Source organism: Anas platyrhynchos, chromosome 1 (genome assembly GCF_047663525.1).
Source record: "Anas platyrhynchos isolate ZD024472 breed Pekin duck chromosome 1, IASCAAS_PekinDuck_T2T, whole genome shotgun sequence".
Lineage (NCBI taxonomy): Eukaryota > Metazoa > Chordata > Aves > Anseriformes > Anatidae > Anas > Anas platyrhynchos.
In genome coordinates this window covers 185888512-185909085 of record NC_092587.1, presented here as the reverse complement: position 1 = coordinate 185909085, position 20574 = coordinate 185888512, and the positions used below count along the sequence as shown (strand labels likewise).

Sequence of the window (20574 nt, the reverse complement as noted above, 5' to 3'; positions counted from 1 at the left end):
TCCAAAGATAACCATCACACATCTCGCTCTGTTAGCTCAAACACCCGGTTCTTTTACGCAGATCTCCAAGGGATGGTGACTCCACCACTTCCCTGGGCAGCCTGTTCCAGTGCCTAACAACCCTTTCGGTAAAGAAGTTCTTCCTAACATCCAACCTAAACTTCCCCTGGTGCAACTTTAGCCCATTCCCCCTCATCCTGTCACCAGGCATGTGGGAGAACAGACCAACCCCCACCTCGCTACAGCCTCCTTTAAGGTACCAGTAGAGAGTGATAAGGTCGCCCCTGAGCCTCCTCTGAGGACACAACTGCACAAACATGGCAGGAGATGTTCCTCTACAGATGCACCATACCCCACTAGTGGCTTTTGCCCTGGACATTGCAAGGTTGGCTGTCTCCTTTACCCTAGGCTCTCATCAGAGGGAGAAAGATCAGATTTGAGAAGTCAGATATCAATATCAGTTGGTTGGTAGGTGGCCCACTGCATGCTCAATGTACTGGAGCTTCTTCAAAGCTCTATCCTGCAATCCCATCGTTTGCTTGTGCAAATGCCTAGATTTCATTTTTGACACTGAAAAAAAAAAACAAAAAAACATTTCAACACCATCAGACCCTCTTCTGTCCAAGCAGCCCTCCTTTTAAAACCACATGCCACTGACATGAACCTAGCTAATTTTGCTCACACAACAGCACTCTAAAACAAACAAACAAAAATCCATAATGCAGAATTAGCCCTTGGTGAAATTCCAGCTGACAATCACCTACTTAGCACATATCGTAGGTGGTGTGGCCCTGGCAGGACTGGTTTAACTGCAGTGTTTGAATTCTGCAGCAGAGTGCAATGTCCTCCCTCCCACAGACACCCAGAGCTGTACCTGAGCCCGAGTCCTAGCATGGTCACCGACCCTGACTGCTCTGGGTGGCCTGGAAGCAACTGAAGGTAAAGCGCAGGGTGACCCTTCAGCTGTCTTTGCATCTAATTATGACCTCGGTAAATCTGTTCCACAACCATAGTGATTCAGGTTGTCTTGTGTTTGAATACTATGGGGTGGCACTTACCTTTGTGTCACAGCCTGCGTAAAATTGAGGACACATATTATGCTACAGGCTTGGGGCAGAGCAGGGCTATGAAGCTGGTGAAGGGCCTGGAGCACAAGGCCTGTGAGGAGCGGCTGAGGGAGCTGGGGGTGTTTGGTCTGGGGAAGAGGAGGCTCAGGGAGGACCTCATTGCTCTCTACTACCTGAAAGGAGGGTGTGGGGAGCTGGGGTCAGCCTCTGCTCACAGGTAACCAGTGATAGGACCAGAGGGAATGGCCTCAAGCTGTGCCAGGGGAGGTTCAGGTTGGCAATGAGGAGACATTTCTGCTCAGAAAGGGCAGTCAGGCACTGGGACGGGTTGCCCAGGGAGGTGGTGGAGTCACCGTCCCTGGGGGTGTTCAAGGACAGGTTGGACGTGGTGCTTAGGGACATGGTTCAGTGGGTGACAGTGGTGGTAGGGGATGGTTGGACCAGGTGATCTTGGAGGGCTTGTCCAACCTTAATGATTCTGTGATTCTACAGCAGTCAGTATTCCTCTTTGCTTACTAGTTCTAATCCAGCAGAAACGCTAAATTTCATTTTTAATCTTGGGGCTCTTTGAAAAGAGCACAAGAAAGGCATTAGGAAAGGCCAATATTTACTTCTGGCAACCAAAACAATTTACAGAAACTAACCAAACACCAAGCCCTCCAGTCAGCCAGCCATTCTGTAGCTCAGAATTGCACTTTATTAAATCAACATCATGAATGTTTATTTCAATAATTTTTCAAAGATATATACAGTTTCACAGAATTATATATTTATATTTAAATTATTATCATTTGTAATCTAGTTTATTATATGGGGTTACATGTGTGTGTGGGGGGGAGGGCTTTTCTTCTCTAGTACCATGTATATATACCAAAACAAACAAAAAAGGTCAACTGTGTAACAAAACAGAATCAGCACAGTTGGCCAAGTACTATTAATTCAGTTCTGAAGATTTGAATTTCTATATGTAATGAACAAAGTGTTGGGGAGCTGTGAATGAACTAATCATGACTGTGCTTGGCTGCATTCTTCAACTCAGTTTTAGTTTGAAAAATTGTTCATTTGAATTTATAAAGGAATAAAAAATGTTTTCAAAAGACTATTTAAAGAAGATAGAACTTGTCTCCCACACTTAGTATGTTAAAGCTCTTGCTGTTGATGTTGATATTTCTGTATGAATAGCATTAATCATCCATAAACACAGATCTGTGCCCACATAGGTTTGAATGCTCTGTGTTATTATGGCACACTTGGAACATTTTTAAAGCTTTGACCATTGCTATTATTAGCTCCATTGATTTTAAGATGACTGGGATTTAATTATGGGAAAACTTCTTTTCTGTTATATGTAGCTGTGCATTGTCATTGCAATCTATGACACGGATCCTTTACCATATGTGAAGCTATTGAAAAATTCTTTTAATAAATCGAGCCCAAATTGTCAAGTCTATGTAAAAAGTTACACTTTCAAATTTGAATTAGACACCTATATTAAAATAACCTACGACCTTTCCAGAGACACTGAAAGTATGTAGCTCCTTTTTTTTTTTTTTATTATTTTTTATTTTTTCTGTTAATAGTGAAAAATATTTAGCAGACAAATAGAATTTTAATTCATAGTGAGACAATTGGCTCCAGGCACTTGCATTTCAAAAGCTTTTGTTTTTAAATACATAGCCTGCTTGCCAGCATAAGAGTAGCAGTCTGAAAACATCCATGCTTAGACACTGCAGAGTTGAAGCATTTCCATGTCTGCATTCAACTTCCATTGGCACGAATGTGTCAAAATGTTTTTCAATTCCTCCTCCTGCTCTAGGAGAAACATTCAGGAACTGACAAATTTGTAGTAAATAACCCTCAAGGTGGCCATTAGCAAGAGTCGGGATTTACATATAATTATCTAAACATCCACAACAGACCAATCTGCCAAAGAAATGGAGTGCCAAATGTGAAAGCTGACTTCTGATCTCCAGATCTCCCGTCCTATAATTAAAAAAGTAGCAGCAACAATGGGAAGCCAGCACTGATCTAAGTAGACCTAGAACTTTATTCACCAAATGTAGTAATTTGTGAGAAGTATTTCATTAAATTATTAATCACATAACTTCAAACTAATTTTAAACGAGAAAGAACTTCAGCCTCAAAATTTATGCAGACCCAGCTTGCAGAATGAGAAAAATGCTTCATTGCCCCTCATTTCACCAGAAAATGTTGCTATTTGCATAGAATCAGCTTCTCTAGGACAATGCACTGGGAGAGCTGTTGTTTTTTGAAGGTCTGTGTGCTTTTATGGAGCATTTGGAAGGTCTGAAATATTCAAGAGCACAAGCCTTCAGTACTCCTTGCTTCTGCAGCTTTTACAGTATCCTATCTGTGTTCCATATCAACAAAGGTATTTAAAATCCACAACTCCTATTAAATGTAATGATTAATTGGATTTTTCTAGTCTCTCTGCATGTTGACCCCTACAATCTTGGCCAGCCCTCGAGGGAGCTAAGCAGAAAATGCCGTGCTGCTCTTGGCACTTAAGTAAATAGCCACAAAATGTCAGAAAGTCTTTCCTATCCATGCACTGCCAGCGATGGAAATTGGAGTCAGATCACGATTTAATGAAATTATCTCCATGAGCAGATGCTAAATGCCCCTCAGTTAGAAACCACCAAATTGAGCGTGTCACAATAAGGATGAGTCGAATATAAAAACCAACAAGGTTACACTCCAGTCCTAAAAGCTGCCGTACCTGTTGCACACAAGCAGAAGAACAAGCAAGCAGTTTATGTAGGGTTTTACCCAGTCTTGCTGCCAACTTTGTGAGGATTTTTTTTTGAGATTCAGTTTTTATGTGCACTTCATGTCTGGGCACAATGCCAAACGCAACAGTCATTGCAATGTCAGACTATAGGCAGGAGTCCTCCACAGGAGATTTTTGACAGCTCTCTGAAACACACACATTTTCTTGAAGGGAAACACCGAAGCAGGACTGGATTATCCAGGACTCCACAGTGACGCTCTCAGTGACTTGAAAAGGGGAAACATAACCCCCATTTTTAAAAGGAGAAAAAAGGAACACCTGGAGAACAACAGGCCGGTCAGTCTCACCTATGTGACAGGCAAGATCATGGAGCAGATCCTCCTGGAAACTGTGCTAAGGCACATGGAAAATAAGGAGGTGGTTGGTGACAACCAACAGGGCTTCGAAAAGCTCTGGGGAGACCTTATGGTGACCTTCCAGTAACTAAAGGGGGCTACAGGAAAGCTGGGGAGGGACTCTTAGTCACGGGGTGTAATGACAGGACAAAGGGTAACAGCTTTAAACTAAAAGAGGGTAGATTTAGACAGGATATTAGGAAGAAATTCTTATCTCAGAGGGTGGTGAGGCTCTGGCACAGGCTCCCCAAAGAAGCTGTGGATGCTTCCAACCCAAACCGTTCTATGAGTCTATGACACCAAGCATTCCCATTCTTCATTTTTAAGGACGTGGCAGCTGTTTTTTTTTTTTTTTGTTTGTTTGTTTTTTTTTGTTTTTTTTTTGTTTTTTCCACATTTTTCCCTTTCAGAGCATTTCTAATATTCACGTTGACATTGAAGTAGTTAAAGACAAATATTCACACGCTGTAGCTGTTATCACAGGTATGTTCTTTAAGAAAGTTTTCCATTGAATGGCAAGCTGTGTCTTCTGGTGGATTTGAATATATCTGACATACAGCACAAACACTAGAAGATGCCATTTTTGGACTTGGAGGCTCATAGTGCAGGCTGATAGGAGGCAGCATGTTATACAGACTATCAGCCTGCACAGCTTTTTTTCTTTTGTTTTATTCTTTGCACACCCCCTCCCTCTCCCCCCAGTCTAGCAGGATGCTCATTGTTTTCAGATTTCAAGTGTAGGACTTTTTTCGTCTCCCTCTAATCCTTATTAAAAAGCTTACAATATTCCAGTTAGTTTTACTTTTAAAAGTTACCAAATTTAGCCCAAAGCAGTGTTTTGCTGCTTTATATTCTTTAACAATTACTGTTACTCACTGAAGCATGAAATTATCATGCACTGTAATTTTTCTAAATGCTGAAGTTCTTTTTTAATATATATTTGGGGAAAGAAAAGGTTGTCTTGCACACAATCCCATAATGTAAAAAGACTATAGACAGCTTAGAAACTGTAGTCATTTTTGTCTCAATTCTCCTCTGGTGAATTATGATTTTTTTCAGTTTGTAATATAAGAGGCTAATTGGTGTTTCAATATATGTGTGGAAAACAGCTCGTGGTCTCAGGCTGGGTTCCCTACCACCAATGCTTTGCAATTCAGTGGAGAGGCCCCTGGTGGAGCAGGCTGTCCCCCTGCAGCCCATGGGTCCCCCATGGAGCAGATCTCCACGCTGCAGCCCCCCCGTGGGTGGAGGAGCCCCCGCTGGAGCAGGTGGATGTGGCCTGGAGGAGGCTGCGGCCCATGGAGAGCCCCCGCAGGAGCAGGCCCCGGGCCGGAGCTGCAGCCCGTGGAGAGGAGCCCACGCAGGAGCAGGGGGGCTGGGGGGAGCTGCCGCCCACCCGTGGGGGACCCGTGCTGGAGCAGTTTGCTCCTGGGGGATGGACCCCGGGGGACGGAGCCATGTGGGAGCAGTTCCTGAAGAGCTGCTGCCTGTGGGCAGCCCCCGCAGGCTCAGTTCGGGAAGGACGGCATCCATGGGAGGGACCCCACGGGGAGCAGGGGCACAGAGGGACCGTGAAGGAGTGGTGGAGACGAAGCGCCAGGCACTGACCGCAGCCCCCATTCCACCGCGGTGGTCAGGGGGAAGAGGTGGAAGAGGCTGGATGGGGGAAAGGTGTTTTTGGTTTCTTTGCTTTGTTTCTCACTTCTCTAGCTTGTTAGTAATAGACAATAAATCTTACTCTCTCCATTCCTCTCCAGTTAAGAGACAAGGATATCATGCCGGACAGGGTCAAATGCTGTGCACAAGCCCAGGTAGATGATATCATGGATAGAGATATCCCTTAGTAAAATTTTTGTCCTATTAGAATATGTTGGGATTTCCAAATAGAGTAAGGTATCAAAGAAATCTTGGTATCTAGCTCCTAATGGATCTGTTGCTCATTCTGATAGACCCCTGATGTAATAGGGCCATGTCACCACACTGAACTCAAGCAATCTCAAAATAATTTGAAGCTACCTTCTGTAAAAGCATATCGTTCAATTTTCAGATATATTTCATGTTCTGTAACAATGTTAAGGACTGCTTCCATAGTTTTTAAAAATAGGAAGAAAGGGGTACATCACGGTTGTCACATTTGTTCAATCCCATGACCTCAAAAAATCATTTTTGCTGTTGGAGAACCTTCACCATAGATGCATAGGGATTAGAAGACAAAAAACCTCCAACTCTTTTCAATGCAAAAATCTTAAATACTGATCTAATCTCTGAAATACTGTTCACTAATTTAGCAGACATTGCCTGCATCTATGCATCTGCAGTCTTGCTTGACATGAAAGATGCAGAGAGAGGACTGACATAACGTTAGGATAATCAGTTCCTAGAAACACAAATAAATGTGCTCACATGGAAGTATAACTTGAGTTGAATGTCATTAGCACAACTCGTAACAAGACGATTAAAACAGCCTTTACAATAAAGCAACATTTAGTGAGAGCTGAAATAACATAATAATCACACTCGAAGCAGCTGATACATGATTGCTTTATGACGTGATGACATTCAGACTCTTAAGAGCCAACGCTTGACAGCAGCGAGACTTTTAGGCATTCATGGATATTGCATCACTGAATAATATAGCATGCTAGTAAAGTATTTGGAGATCTTGAGATTTTTATTTTTTTTCTACCTTAAAAACAGTAACAGGAAATACGAAAATGAAAAATACTCCTAGCGAAAAGCTGAAAATGCTTTCGGGATCAGACCGCTGCAAGATTATACTCCGTTCAGCTGAAACATACACATAAACTGTTTCTGGAAGAGCACTAAGTAATGTAGTCATATCGACCTCACAAATATGTGTACAAGTAGAAAATTTTGAATTTAGACTTAACAAATTTTAACAAAGTACACACATATAGGCATGACCAATTAAAGCAACAGAAAACGAGAGCATGGCAGGATGTTTTGGATACACCCTAAATTCTTCCAGCACCTGAGATCTTCATTAAATTTAATATTTTACCTTTTAGGAAATGTTGCTTTTCTATCTAGTATTGTAGTGAATAATTGCAAAGTTACTTCTCCATTTTCTCTGTAAGATCTCCACTCCGCATACTCTCTCCTGAATTGCATAACCTGTGGAATGCAGATCAAGGACATGACTGATGATCCTTCTGTAATTAAAGCTCCCTAATGCTGCCAGCACAACCTCTATACAAAGAGCTAGGGAGGCAGTACCTCTGCCCTTTTCTGAACCCTTAAAATCTCTTGTGAAGGCAGCAATCACAAGCTGTTAGAGGGAAAGGAAGAACATAATCATTTGAACTTCTGGGAAGAAACTGGAAGATATCCTTTAGTTCATTTCAAAGCTGGTGATGTCTGCAAACAATCCTCCTTACGTATCCAAAACACACTTATACAAGCTCCAAAAGGAACTCAATGACCATAATAACAGATTTCTGAGTGTTAGCCTGAAAATTAACTCACTAAAAGCAAAAAAGAAAAAGGCAGACAATTTTGCAGATGTTTTTGAACATAAGCCAAACAAAGTTTATTTCTGCCTCACCAGACTCCATCATTAAAACTGGAAACAACAGATTTCAGAGATCTCCATAGTAAAAAGATGAAGCCAGTGTTTGTTTGCATGGTAGTTGACCTGCATAGTTCAGTTGTAACAACTGATCAGCAATGCTGCTGCAAAATGAACAGCCCTTGAATACAGATGATGTAGAATATTAATTTTGGCAATAATTGAGTACTTGGAGGCTTGCATGTAAAGAGACAAATGTATTATACATCTCACATTACACTGTGAGAGGTTAGAGGATTTTTGAAGCCTTACAGGACAGAAACCATAAAATGTGCACATTGTATTATCAAGAGGGAAAACAAAGACTGAATTTCAAAGACATACAATCTTGAGATCAACCCAGACAAACATGGGGGGAGGGAGTGAACAACTCAGACTATAAAGCCCCTCTATGAAAGCAAACAAACCACATCTGGATTATTTAAACTTCTGGAAAAAAAGTCACATAAACATTTGCAATGTAACGCTGCAACCCACAGATTTAACCCATAGTAAGATTTCTCTTGTACAGGCAATTGGAAATTTCTGTGCAAAAAAATAAGAAATAAAGCTAAGGAAGTTCTGTTAAATGAAGATTGAACATTTCACATAACAAAATTTCTATTTAAAGGGTAATCGTAATAATAACTGATCATCTTAAACCCACAGCTGAAAGACTGGACCAAATAGAACATAAAATTCTTTTAATTTTAATAAGGGAATTAAAAAAGTAACCAGAGGCCTCAGAAAAGTAACGAAGTGATAGAAACTTTCATCTTTATATGCACCAAGGAGGGCATATGCAACAGTGCTTGTGAAAATGCTGAGACAAAGACATGGGAAACAAGCCAGGATGTCCTGTCCAGCCTTAAGCTGCTGCTCCAGAAGGATGCAGATCTTTTGTAGGTCTTGTGTTAGATCTGCCAGTCCTACGCAGATGTCTCAGGGTATGGCAGTAGATCTGAAACGGCATCACGTCTCTACGTGCTAGCATCTGAATGTCACCTAAACCTGACTTATGAGTAACTTCTCACAACAGAGTTCATTTTAGTCATCCATACATGAACCTGAACACCTTAAAGTCACAATTTCTGTACACTGAAAGACCATGGATGTGGTATGGTTGTCACAACTACAAATACGGCAGGGTATGATCTTTATGATCTGTTTGTAAAAAGTACATACATTCATTGCAAACAGCGGCGTATACTCCAAGTGAAAATTAACCTGATACCAAATCACACATAGATAACAAAAAGAGATTTTTACTAAAGTAATGCACCTTTTTCTGCTGATGGTGGACTCCAGTTCTTTCGTCAGTCTCTCTCTTATGCTAATACTGTAAGCACTCCTATTTTTCTTTCTGTTTCCCCTCCCACAAAGTGGCAACCGAAGAAATCAATTAGGTAACTTGAATGCACATTTTGTAGCAACATAAAGATTTTTAGAGGAAATGGAAGTCAAGAAAAAATGGTATTTCAAAACACTCCCTCTTCTCTGCCTCAGAGATCAACAACTGACTTAAAAACTAGTTTTAGAGAAGTAAGTGCACCACCAAAAACATTACTGCCACCAAACCATTATTTGTAACAACAGACAGAGATATAAAATGCACCATATTTAAACACGCTTCTCCCTCCATGGCTAAGGGCAGTTAACTTAATACAGGAAGCTCCAGATACTTTTTAGGTTTGAAAACACTGAAAAGCACAAAAGACAGCAGACTGACCATCGGGGCTCTGCAAAGGATGCAGTACTTACCTTTAGAGAACATACTTTATTTAATAGAAGTTTTTTGCTCCAATATACAAAATAGGGGACTGCAGTCCCAATTAACATTTACATAGGTACACCGCAAATCATTTCCACCATTTACAACAACTGACGACTTTCCCATACTCCCCTCTGTACTACAGCCAAGAAATAATCCTATAATGCTTTACATACCAATCAGTCATATTTTGCACTTCCCTGCCTCTTTTCTTTTCTTTTTTTTTTTTATGAAGTTGCAGTTTCTGATAATAGTTTAATTGAGAACTTTCAATTATTTCAGCTGCACTAAAAGTAAAATGAAATATATAATTTGGAATACTATCTCAAAAACCCTATACAAAACGAAAGTCAGCGCCTTATAAAAATATGTGGCAGGAGTAAAACCAGTGAATAAAATGAAAATGTTTTGAATTTTGTTAGGGTATAAAGTATTTAGCAGCTAGTCTCAGATTTTGACTACACTAGGAAAAGAAAAAAGAAAGAAAAATAACAAAAAATTGTCCATTAGCAAAAAGTAACATGACAGTTCTTTTACAATGCTGTACCTTTAGTATGCAAAGGACTTCATCCTTCTAACATGCACCATTAACCAACCGGCTCACTCCTCAACCCTTTTCCCACTGAGGGCTGAAAAAAGGTGTTAAAATTACTTGAACCCTTAAGAAAAATCCAATCCTATTTCTGCATCTCCCACAATATTTGAGCTTTACTTTACAGTGCTGGTAGTTTAATCATGATACATAATTTTATACAAAAGAATTCTAGCCAAACCAGGGCTTTAGAAACTTTACATTTTACAAAAGCAATTTGTTACAGCATGACAGTTGCTAAATAGCCCAATTTATTTAGTGACCCTGTTAAAGATTTGTTCAACTGAGCGGATAGGTGAAGTCATTTCCTGAGCTAAAAGATACAGGTAAGTAAATAGTCAGTTATAGCAGCAGACAGGAGACATTCTTGTCAAAAGTTGTAACAGTATCAATAAAATAACCTTAGAAAACTACAATAATGTAAAAATCACTAGCTGAAGAGGGGTGACAAGGACATCCAAGACCTGATTGCCATCATCTGGAACATATATCCCCTGACTTTCCAGAAATTACATTCAGCTACTGTCAGACAAAGTACTGTTAAATGGAAGAATGTCAGTCAGATCACAGTAGTTCACATTTATTACAGATCAGGTGTTTTGTCAAGAGTTAGTTCTTAATGCTGTTTCGTAAACCTAAAGCAGGGTAAAACAGCTGGTTTCAGTGAAAAACCCTACTTTTCATTCTACTTTTAAAGGAATGCAGTATCTTCAGTCTCACTGAATTTTAAGCTTATTTCTTTTTATTACTTAGAAAAAATTATACTTGAAACCTTGAGTGGTTTTTGAGACAGTCACCCATGTTATTGGTAACATAAGTGGATCTGTTTTGAAGAAAGGGAATGATATTCTGAAAACAGCTTACTTTGATCCAAATCATTCTAATTTGCTTAGAGTACAAGATATTAATAAATGATTAAAGAACTATAAAGACTGGTATACCACCACTGCACCATCATTTTCTTTTGATATGCATTCTTAAAAGTCTTCTGTGTAGTATTTGTTCACTTTTTTCATCCATTAATGGAAAGATGATATTCTAGTTTAATTAAATCAAGTACCTCACTTAGATACCAGTTCTTCCAGAAGGAAATCTCTCTCCTATGTTACTAATCTTTTTAAGACATTGTAGACACTGTTTTTAGAATTTATATTGGCTCTTATTTAACATTTTAACATAGTTTTAATTCAAATTAATATATAAAATTCTCAATACTTGTTAGAATAAAGGACAGTCAGTACACAAGATCCTAAGTTACAATAATTTATAAATAAAAATAAACTATTACAAACCAAACCTTTCCCCATACGGAGATTAAAAGCCATAATCTTGACTGATTGTTCCCGATCATACATTATAAATAACGTAAGCTTCTTCAGAGAAGCAAAACATACTTGCCTCCCTGACACCAGTTTATATCTTCAGTTAAACTACTACCATCAAGAAGGCAATTGGGCCCAGATATATCTTCTTGCTTACATGTTAACCCTCCCAGCCTCATTCTTTCAAACTTAAGCACAGGAAACTAAGTTCACAAAGAGTCCTTTACTTTTTATATGCGAAGTCTGTATAAAATACAGATTTCTAATGCTCCTATTGCACCAACCTGGCAGTGCAGTTAGAACCTGACTCAAATTCCACTGAAGTCCAAGTAAGGTTCTCCAGTGAGCTTAACGGGCTTTGAATTAGGACCACAGAAACAGCATTACCTAATGGAAAGCTCCTGCAAGAGCGGTTGGTATCTCTTTTTTGCTTACGGGATGCAGTGAAGACGTGTAGTCAGCGTGATACCTGAGCAAATAAAATGGTAATGATATGAAGGGTTTAAAAATCCCAAACTCTTTGCTTAGTTGTGTGCAAACTGTGCTACCACCCCTGGAGCTTCCTGCTTTTCTTCAGTGCTTGCTCCATTCCAAGATAGAGATGCGAGGCATAACAATCTCTCTTCGCTACAGTTCCCCCTCAATCCCGAGACTGATAGAAGAGGATGTAACCAGACTCAGAGTTCTTTGAGATGTCTGATGTCAACCCATAGAATTCTTCAATAGCTTGTGCATCAATTTTCTGCATGTGAAAATCCAAAATTTTAACGTGAGATTACCTTGCACAACATACACATCACCTTACGTACCGCTCTAAAATATGTTCTCAAACAAAAATAACTTTCACATATTAAATAGAATAATCAAATCCCAATAATTCTTAAAGTTGCTATGTTTTCAGTCTGTCATCAACTGCACAGATGGTAGAGTATACATATGTTTATGTATGTACGTGTGTGCAATTTTAAGGATTAAGTGAATCTATGAGTGTAACCCAAGGTGCATTTGTGCAAATTTCAAACACAAAAGCTTTAAGGATAACAGTATCTCACTAAGACTTTAAATTCACAATGAAGAACATATGTACAAGACATCATTTCTCACTCTAAGCAGTGTAAGCCAGTCAACTGCAGATGAGAACAATGAGAAGGCAAAAATGAAGGCTGACTTTTTCTTAGTTTTTCATACAAAGTTTGCCTGTCATCCTGCCAGCCTGGAAAGTCTCCTATAGCCAAGATTTTTGGGGAAAGACTTAAAGTGTCTGCCAAAACCAGACATTTTTGAAATTAGTATAGTCTGGTTTTCTTGTCATCGCTTTTTATACAAAAGAAATTGAAATTAAAAGCAAGCTCTCTTGCTGTATTTTAAACCAAGGATGATTATGCTACAAACAACAAAAAGGTGGAAAGATGAACTTTCCTTCACTTAGGCAGATATTATTTGATCTCATTCCTATTATTTGAAATGAAACCTCTCTCAGGAAGGAGCAAGTCATTCCAACTTGACTAACCATGGGCCAGGTGTTACTGGTTTGGAATTGGAGAGATTGTCCCTGATGTTTGTGAAATCATACGAGATCTACCACAGTGGCCTCTCTTTTCCTTGAAGGAAATTGAACTTCTGACCCTATTGAGACATTTCAATTTACGGTGTATCGTGATAAGACACAGAGGCAATCCTTCTACCTTCCCAGCAACCCTGTGTAGTTCCATTTCTGTCATTTCCTGTGTTAAAAACGATCCATAATGTGGCTTGGAGATAAGACTCCTTAATACCCTTGACTTGTCCTGCCAATTAACACAGTAAGTCCAATACCTGTCTCACTCTTTTTTCTTCTTTTTAATTATACAGTATTTTTATAATGTAACAAAAAAATGTAAACTATTCATTGTACTGGCTTAATTAAATCTAATAAAGGACATGGACAGCACAATCATACTTCTGTTCATGCGTAGGCATAAAAAAAAAGGAAGATGACAGAACAAGCAAAAAAACTAAAACAGTACAAAATACAGACACGAGCAGTTTCTGCTCTTTTTCTCAATGAAGAATAAAAAATAACTGATGAAACAGTTGACAAAGCAAAAACTGGTGAAGGGATTTTTTTGTTTGTTTGTTTGAATACCACGAATTCCTGGAAGCATGGCTAATACTAGCAAGAATACCAGAAGCAAAAGACTCCTGTTTCAGGGACTAACTTCTAGATTTTACACTGAAACTCAGTTTGTCTACTTTGATGCTTGTTGCCCTTTTTCTGAAACAATCCAGGACATTGTACAAAACAGATGACCAGACTGATCCATTCCAATAATTTATAACCTCTTAGAAAATACGCACAAATACATTCCTCCAAGAAATTATTTACTCTTAGAGAAGAACTGCAATAAAACCAATTTATCTGCACCTGTATTTGCCATATACTCTGGCCACAGGATCAGCTTACTAAACAAAGGTGAAAGACAATGGCCATAAACAAAGAAGCTTCTTTTCAGAAATATACAAAACAAAATGCACTTAAACTTACTGTACAGTCAAATTGCAAGGTGCAGCTCTGCCCTCACAGTTATTGATCATTTAGATTGGGATTGAATAACTCTTCTCATTAGCGTATCAGTCTTTTTACTTTAAATAATCATGCACACAACAAGGGCTGCAAGTGCTCAGGTTGGTATGAGAAAAAAGTCCAGAGTATACACAAAGCTTACCTCAACAATATCATCATCAAAAAGCAACCAAAAATCATGACTTTTCACTATTGCAATATAATGTCCTCTGTTAGGGCCACTGTAAAATAAAATTAAAAAAAAGAACACAAACTATAACACATGTATGTATAAACATATTTCATTAAAGTGTTTTTTTCTTGTACAAAAGCAGTATTTAACAGTAATTGAGATGGGTACCAACACAATTTCTGCTTGGATGTTTTTTTTCCGTCTTCCACTTAAATTATTTTCATAACAATGTCTCACGTATCTGTATTAAATATTGTGCTAAAAAAAGGATTATGCATAAACTGAGAAATAAGCAGCACAGGCATGAAAATATAAATGAAGGGAAATAAAAGAGAGACAGAGAACTTAAATCAATAAATGATTCTGATGCTTCATAAGGACAGGATAGATCTCACACCAGTTCTGATCTTCATAAAGAGAATATGTAGAGCTGTTGTTCACCTACAGGCTCAATCAGGAATCTCTTCATTTGCTTGACAGCAAATAAAAACTGAATTAAACTGGCAATTTAGAAGTTTCAAGAATTCTTACAGCATGGAAAAGTCTCCCATTTAAACTAAAACAGTTCTAATGCACAGCTCTTCAGTTTGTGGCAGACAAGAAATTTCTCCACAACCATGACAGGAATGAAATCTGTAAAAGTGTCTTACTAATTAATCAGATTTCAGGTAAGAAGATGATACACTTTCCAAACTAGCTACACCTTAAAACTGAAAGTGGACAACTACCTAAAGTAGTTCTGAAACTGCCTGAATCTGCTAATGACACTCATACAATTTTTGTGTTTGTATCAGGGAGGGAAGGCTGCCGTCTATGAGGGACATGTTTGCGTACCAAATTATACAACCCAAAGTAAAACACAACTAACCTGACATGGCTGTGAGAATGGGTACGTTTCCAAGATTGAGCATATGTAGGGCTGTACTGTTAGAGTGATAACTCCCTGCTACTCTGCACTCTGGGACCCAAAATTGGACATTGAATTCCAGACACTGCTTGGTCAATGCAACAGAGAGACTGATAAACTGGAGCAAGGCCAGCAGCAGGTTACTGCATTTGTCAGAGAACTACAGCACCAGGTGGGGTAAGAGAGGCAATGGTCACAAAGCGTGAAAAGGGAAATTCTGATGTGACATAAAGGGGAAAGAAAGTACAGTGAGAATGTTGATAGACTGAAACAAATTGCCCAAAGAGGCAGTAAAAATCCCCATTCCTAGTCATAAAACTGAACTGGGTACAGCCCTGAGCAACCTAATCAAGTGTCAAAGTTAGCTGTGCTTTAAGTAGTTGACCTCACAGTGTAAATTATTCTATGATTCCAGATGTTAAATCATCTTTTTCCACGTTGGCGCTTTTATTTAGTCGATAAGTAGTTTGTACAGCAGCCCTAATTTGAAGACTTGAAACCATAAGAACATCTATGGAAAACAGCAACATCAAATTTTCTTCTATCTGGGGGTGTTTTAGGAAAGGTTGGATGTGGTGCTTGGGGACATGGTTTAGTGGGTGACATTGGTGGTAGGGGTATGCTTGGACCACATGGTCTTGTAGGTCTTTTCCAACCTTAATGATTCTATGATTCAAATACAAGTCTAACAGTCACATTCTGAAAGCAAGGAAATAAAGTAATCAACAAAACTCATAACATATATTTCAGAAAATGTTGATAAAGTCTGTAAGAAACACACAAAACCCTAAAGAAAAGCCTTTATAAAGCAGTATCTGTTCTAAAACACTTTCCCTCTTCCTTTTTTTTAATGATCCTATGATCCTTAAAAGTTATTGCTTATATGACATGGGGTATTTTTATTTTATTTTTTTTTTCTTTTGACATAGATAGGCTCATACAAATAAACCTATGAAATATACTGCTTCTACTTTCCACAATGAGCTGTCATGGCAACAAACCCATATATTACCAGGATTCGTAGCATCTCTTCACAATGCTTCCCTTGCTAATAAACTTTTAAGAGATCTTTAAATGCTATTAATGACGTGATACTGGGTGTTTTGTTTTCATAAACACAGTTAAGCTTACACAAAAATCGCTTACATAAAATATATTGTTATTACCTTCCACAATGAACTACCACAGCAACAAGGTCATACATTCTGTCAGGATTGGTGGCATCTCCTGAGGTGTTAAATAAACGAAGCTCTAAAGGAAAAACTACTCTATAAGAGAGTTTTGTGTATCGATGCAGCTGATCCATGTATTTAAATCTCTTCAAATGGAGAGCTAGAATCATAGGAAGCTTTTTTACTTTCATCCTGAAAAACACAAACATAAAAATGCAGTATTTCCAATATTGAGCCAAATCCTTCAGCTGATACTGACTAACAGAAAACGTATCTACTGAGGTCTTTAAAAAAATTAGAAAGATACTAAGATCATCAGCCATCTTAATAATACAAAACTTCCCCCTTGTTGCTAAAGTAAAGGTGGATTTTAACAATTGAGAGAATTGTAAATTTATTTAGAATAGAAGCTAAATGAAGACCCGTGAATAACCCATACAATAGTTCAGACATAGAGGCCTGTATTAGGTTTATGAAGCAAGGTTTTGGTAGTGGGAGAACTGCAGAGGTGGCCTTTTTGAGGAGCCCAGGAGCTGCCCCACATTATATAGGAGCCACCTCCAGCCAACTCCAAAAGGAGCCCACCGCTGGCCACAACCAAGCCAATAAGCAATGTTGGCTGTGCCTCTGGGAGAGCAGATTTAAGACAGGGAAAATCTGTTGTGCTACAGCAGCTGGGAAAGAGAGAAGTGAGCAGCAGCCCTGCAGCCCCCAGGTGAGTGCAGCAGGAGGGCAGGAGGTGCTCCAGACAGGCAGCACAAGCTCCCCTGTGGCCCGTGGAGAGGCCCCTGGTGGAGCAGGCTGTCCCCCTGCAGCCCATGGGTCCCACATGGAGCAGATCTCCACACTGCAGCCCCCCCATGGGTGGAGGAGCCCCCGCTGGAGCAGGTGGATGTGGCCTGGAGGAGGCTGCGGCCCATGGAGAGCCCCCACAGGAGCAGGCCCCGGGCCGGAGCTGCAGCCCATGGAGAGGAGCCCACGCAGGAGCAGGGGGCTGGGGGGAGCTGCCGCCCACCCGTGGGGGACCCGTGCTGGAGCAGTTTGCTCCTGGGGGATGGACCCCGTGGGACGGAGCTGTGTGGGAGCAGTTCCTGAAGAGCTGCAGCCTGTGGGCAGCCCCCGCAGGCTCAGTTCGGGAAGGATGGCATCCCATGGGAGGGACCCCACGGGGAGCAGGGGCAGAGAGGGACCATGAGTGAGGGAAAGGAGAGGAAGCATCTTGGACTGACCGCAGCCCCCATTCCCTGTTCCCCTGCACCACTTGGGGGGAAGAGTTATCAGAGGGTGGATGGTGGGAAGGTGTCTTTACTTCACTTTTAGTTCCCACTGCTCTAGTCTACCAGTGATAGGCAATGAACAATATTAATCTTCCTTACTATTTTGCCTGTTACAGTAATTGGTGAGTGATCTCCCTCTTCTTACCCAACCCACAGAACTCTCCATTGTATTTTCTCTCCCTGTCCTTTTGAAGAGGGGGAACCAGAGACTGCTGTGGTGGCGCTTAGCTACCTCCCAGTATCAAACCACCACAAGGCCATGTAGCACAGAATTCATTTTTAAGACATACCTCCCTAGAGCTCTCCCGAGTTCCCAAATGCAAATCCTATACCTCACTTGGTATACATTGGAGGTATCGCAACAAAGTTGTTTCAGAGATCCTGTGCCAGTTGAACTTCCCATTAAACTGGCCAAGTCAAATAAGAATTTTAAAATAGGCAATACCACTTTGCCACATTTCTGTTACTCCACGTTTTCCTACCGAGCTGTTCATTTAACATTGCCAAGGGATACAAACAGCACACTGTTATTCAGCCTACCTGATGCTACCAAAATAAGATAAATGCTATGCTCTAAGCGCAATGATTTTGTATACATGTTGCAGCTTCATTTTATTGAAGTCAAAGCCAGAAAGTGATAACTTAATTTTACTGAGGACTCACCGCCCCCCTTCTCTAGTTTGAGGTATTGAGATCTCACGTCAGTGCTTACAAATCCTCATCAGCCAAACACAGCTGGCCTGGCAACAAACAGAAACTTGCACCCTCTGAGCGATAAATTTGCCAACAAAATAAAATAAATTTGCCACAAAAACAGCTGCCAAGTTAGAGTGCAGTGCTTGTCGGCATGGCTTATTACCTTAGATTAGCACTGTGCAGAACTTGTCAAACTTTAGCCCTGAAAGGTAGCTCAAACGTCTCAGCAATACAGCTCAATGAAGGCTTCAGATGTGTCTAAGACTGTATTTTCAGAATGTCAGTAAGTATGTTTGTACAACATAATCCTCTTCCAAAAGATAAGGGACTGGGGACAAAAACCTTGAAAACACACCTTCCTTTTCTTTTCTCATTAAACTTAGACTTGATAGTAACTGAAAAAACCTGCTAGACTCAAGTTTTCTCTTTGTCCTGCAAGGAAACTAGGAAATAAAATGTTGAAGGGGTGGAAGATGACAGGAGCAACTATTTTTCTGGACAGTTACTTTATGTTATATTACTGAGATATGGATATAATTTCTGCTCCAATTTTTTCAAAATGGATGTCCTCTTTTTAAAATGCAGTTGTGTTTGACAATAGGAGCTCTTTCACTGGCCAAAAATTCACTTTTTCTAGTTGAACAGACACTAACATGGATAAACTTTATGATATAGAGAAGGAAGAATATTATGACTGCAGTGAAACTGACCTTAAGGGTCACATGAAGAGTAACGTATAAACAATAAAAGCTGTGTTTTGCCAATACATCAGTGCCTACAGTACAGACTTATGTCAACACATCTTATTATTGGTCAGGGATCATGTTGCCTCCCACACAGAAAAAAAGCTAAGGCAACAGAAAACAACAGGACAGACCTTGCTTCACAACCCTCTCATACACATCAATTAGTAAGCTTATGCAATGTGTAAAAGCAAACTTGGCAGATGAGATATGCCAAAAGCCACGTGTTCAATCTACGGTAAACCAAATAACCAGAATCAGTGGTATAACCAGTAGAGCATGTCAGTGTTCCCATCCCTGAAGCTCATCCATATAAGCAGACAAATACTTTCTTAGGTAATAAATAAATACAGTGTATACAACATCAGAGTTTTTTCAAAGGTGTAAACAAGACTAAAAGAAATATTAGACAAGAAATGTTTTTACACAACATAAACTACAGGCTTCCATGGAACTTCAGATGCTTTTCAGGAGCACTGTCATGCAGATGTTTAGCACAACTAATCAAAATCTCAGTTAGCAAAAAGTGTTAATACAAGCATCATTCAGACTGAATCAATAAAAAAAAAGTGCTATCAAACTGTCCCTTGCAGAAATTGTAACAAATATTTAATTATTTAGAGGAAAACAAGCTTAAGAAGTCCCATGAAATCAGTAAATTTTCATTACTACCCAGAATTTTTAAATAATTATTAGTAGTTTTAGCTTGTCTTTTTATCTTATCTTTGGTCTTAAGACCATTATTTTTGTCATTCTTAAAATAATAGGCCTCCCAAAACACTTGACATGGATTCTCACTACTCATGGAAGTAGCCTCAATGAATTCAAGCACGAGGAATGTAACCAGGTTATTCTTAAGTGGAAGAAGAGTGAAAACAGTTAAGAGAGACAGAACTTTCTCCTCATGCCTCATACACACAGAAAAGGAAATACAAGAGTATTTTCAGGAAATAGCTGTGTTTTTTTTCCTTCCCTGAATCTGATGTACCTTTTATGTGCTTCTTGCTTACTGCGACATTCTTCACAATAATATTTGTATTCACTGCACAGAGTTTCTGTATTGCTGAAACCCCTGAATAAAAAAGATAAAATTATATAGATACTAGTTTCTTACCATAAATATATATATAAACATACATAAATAAACAGAAATATGATTTTATTACATTTACATAAAATAAAATTTGCTACATAAAATGACTATGAGTTTTACTTCCTGCTTTCATAGTTTAAAAAACAAACAACCAAAATATGGAAGTTCAGATTTTTGCATCTACCTTAAACAGTGAGTGATTGAAGTATTCTGCTCCACATCAACTGAAAGGTCTAAGAAGTCTTCATCTTTGCTGCTTATCTGCAGGAAGAAAAGACAGGCAGATTACAGCTAAAACCTGTTACACTAATTTACCTCTTTTTCAGCATCATTTTCTATTGACAGAATGCATCATTGCCCTTGTAATAGCTTTCAAAAATTGCTACAAGTGAAATGTCTTTGCATGTTAGAGATTTGCAAGATCTGTTTCTGATTTTGTTCAGAAAGAGGAAGAAGGAAGCATGTATGTGTCCATGGAAGTATA

General features: G+C 39.4%; 1 protein-coding gene across 1 annotated transcript in view; it reads right to left on the bottom strand.

Moving 5' to 3' along the window:
* Window positions 1-7737: 7737 nt before the first annotated feature.
* The window catches only part of USP12 (ubiquitin specific peptidase 12), a 37976-nt gene continuing 25139 nt past the window's right edge, over window positions 7738-20574 (bottom strand). The window contains exons 5-9 of the mRNA XM_027469559.3: window positions 20275-20351; window positions 19986-20069; window positions 16276-16473; window positions 14173-14251; window positions 7738-12209 (exon numbers count right to left, since the gene is read on the bottom strand). Coding sequence (XP_027325360.1) covers window positions 12108-12209; window positions 14173-14251; window positions 16276-16473; window positions 19986-20069; window positions 20275-20351 — 540 coding nt within the window. The 3' untranslated portion in view covers window positions 7738-12107. The remainder of the gene's footprint in view (window positions 12210-14172; window positions 14252-16275; window positions 16474-19985; window positions 20070-20274; window positions 20352-20574) is intronic.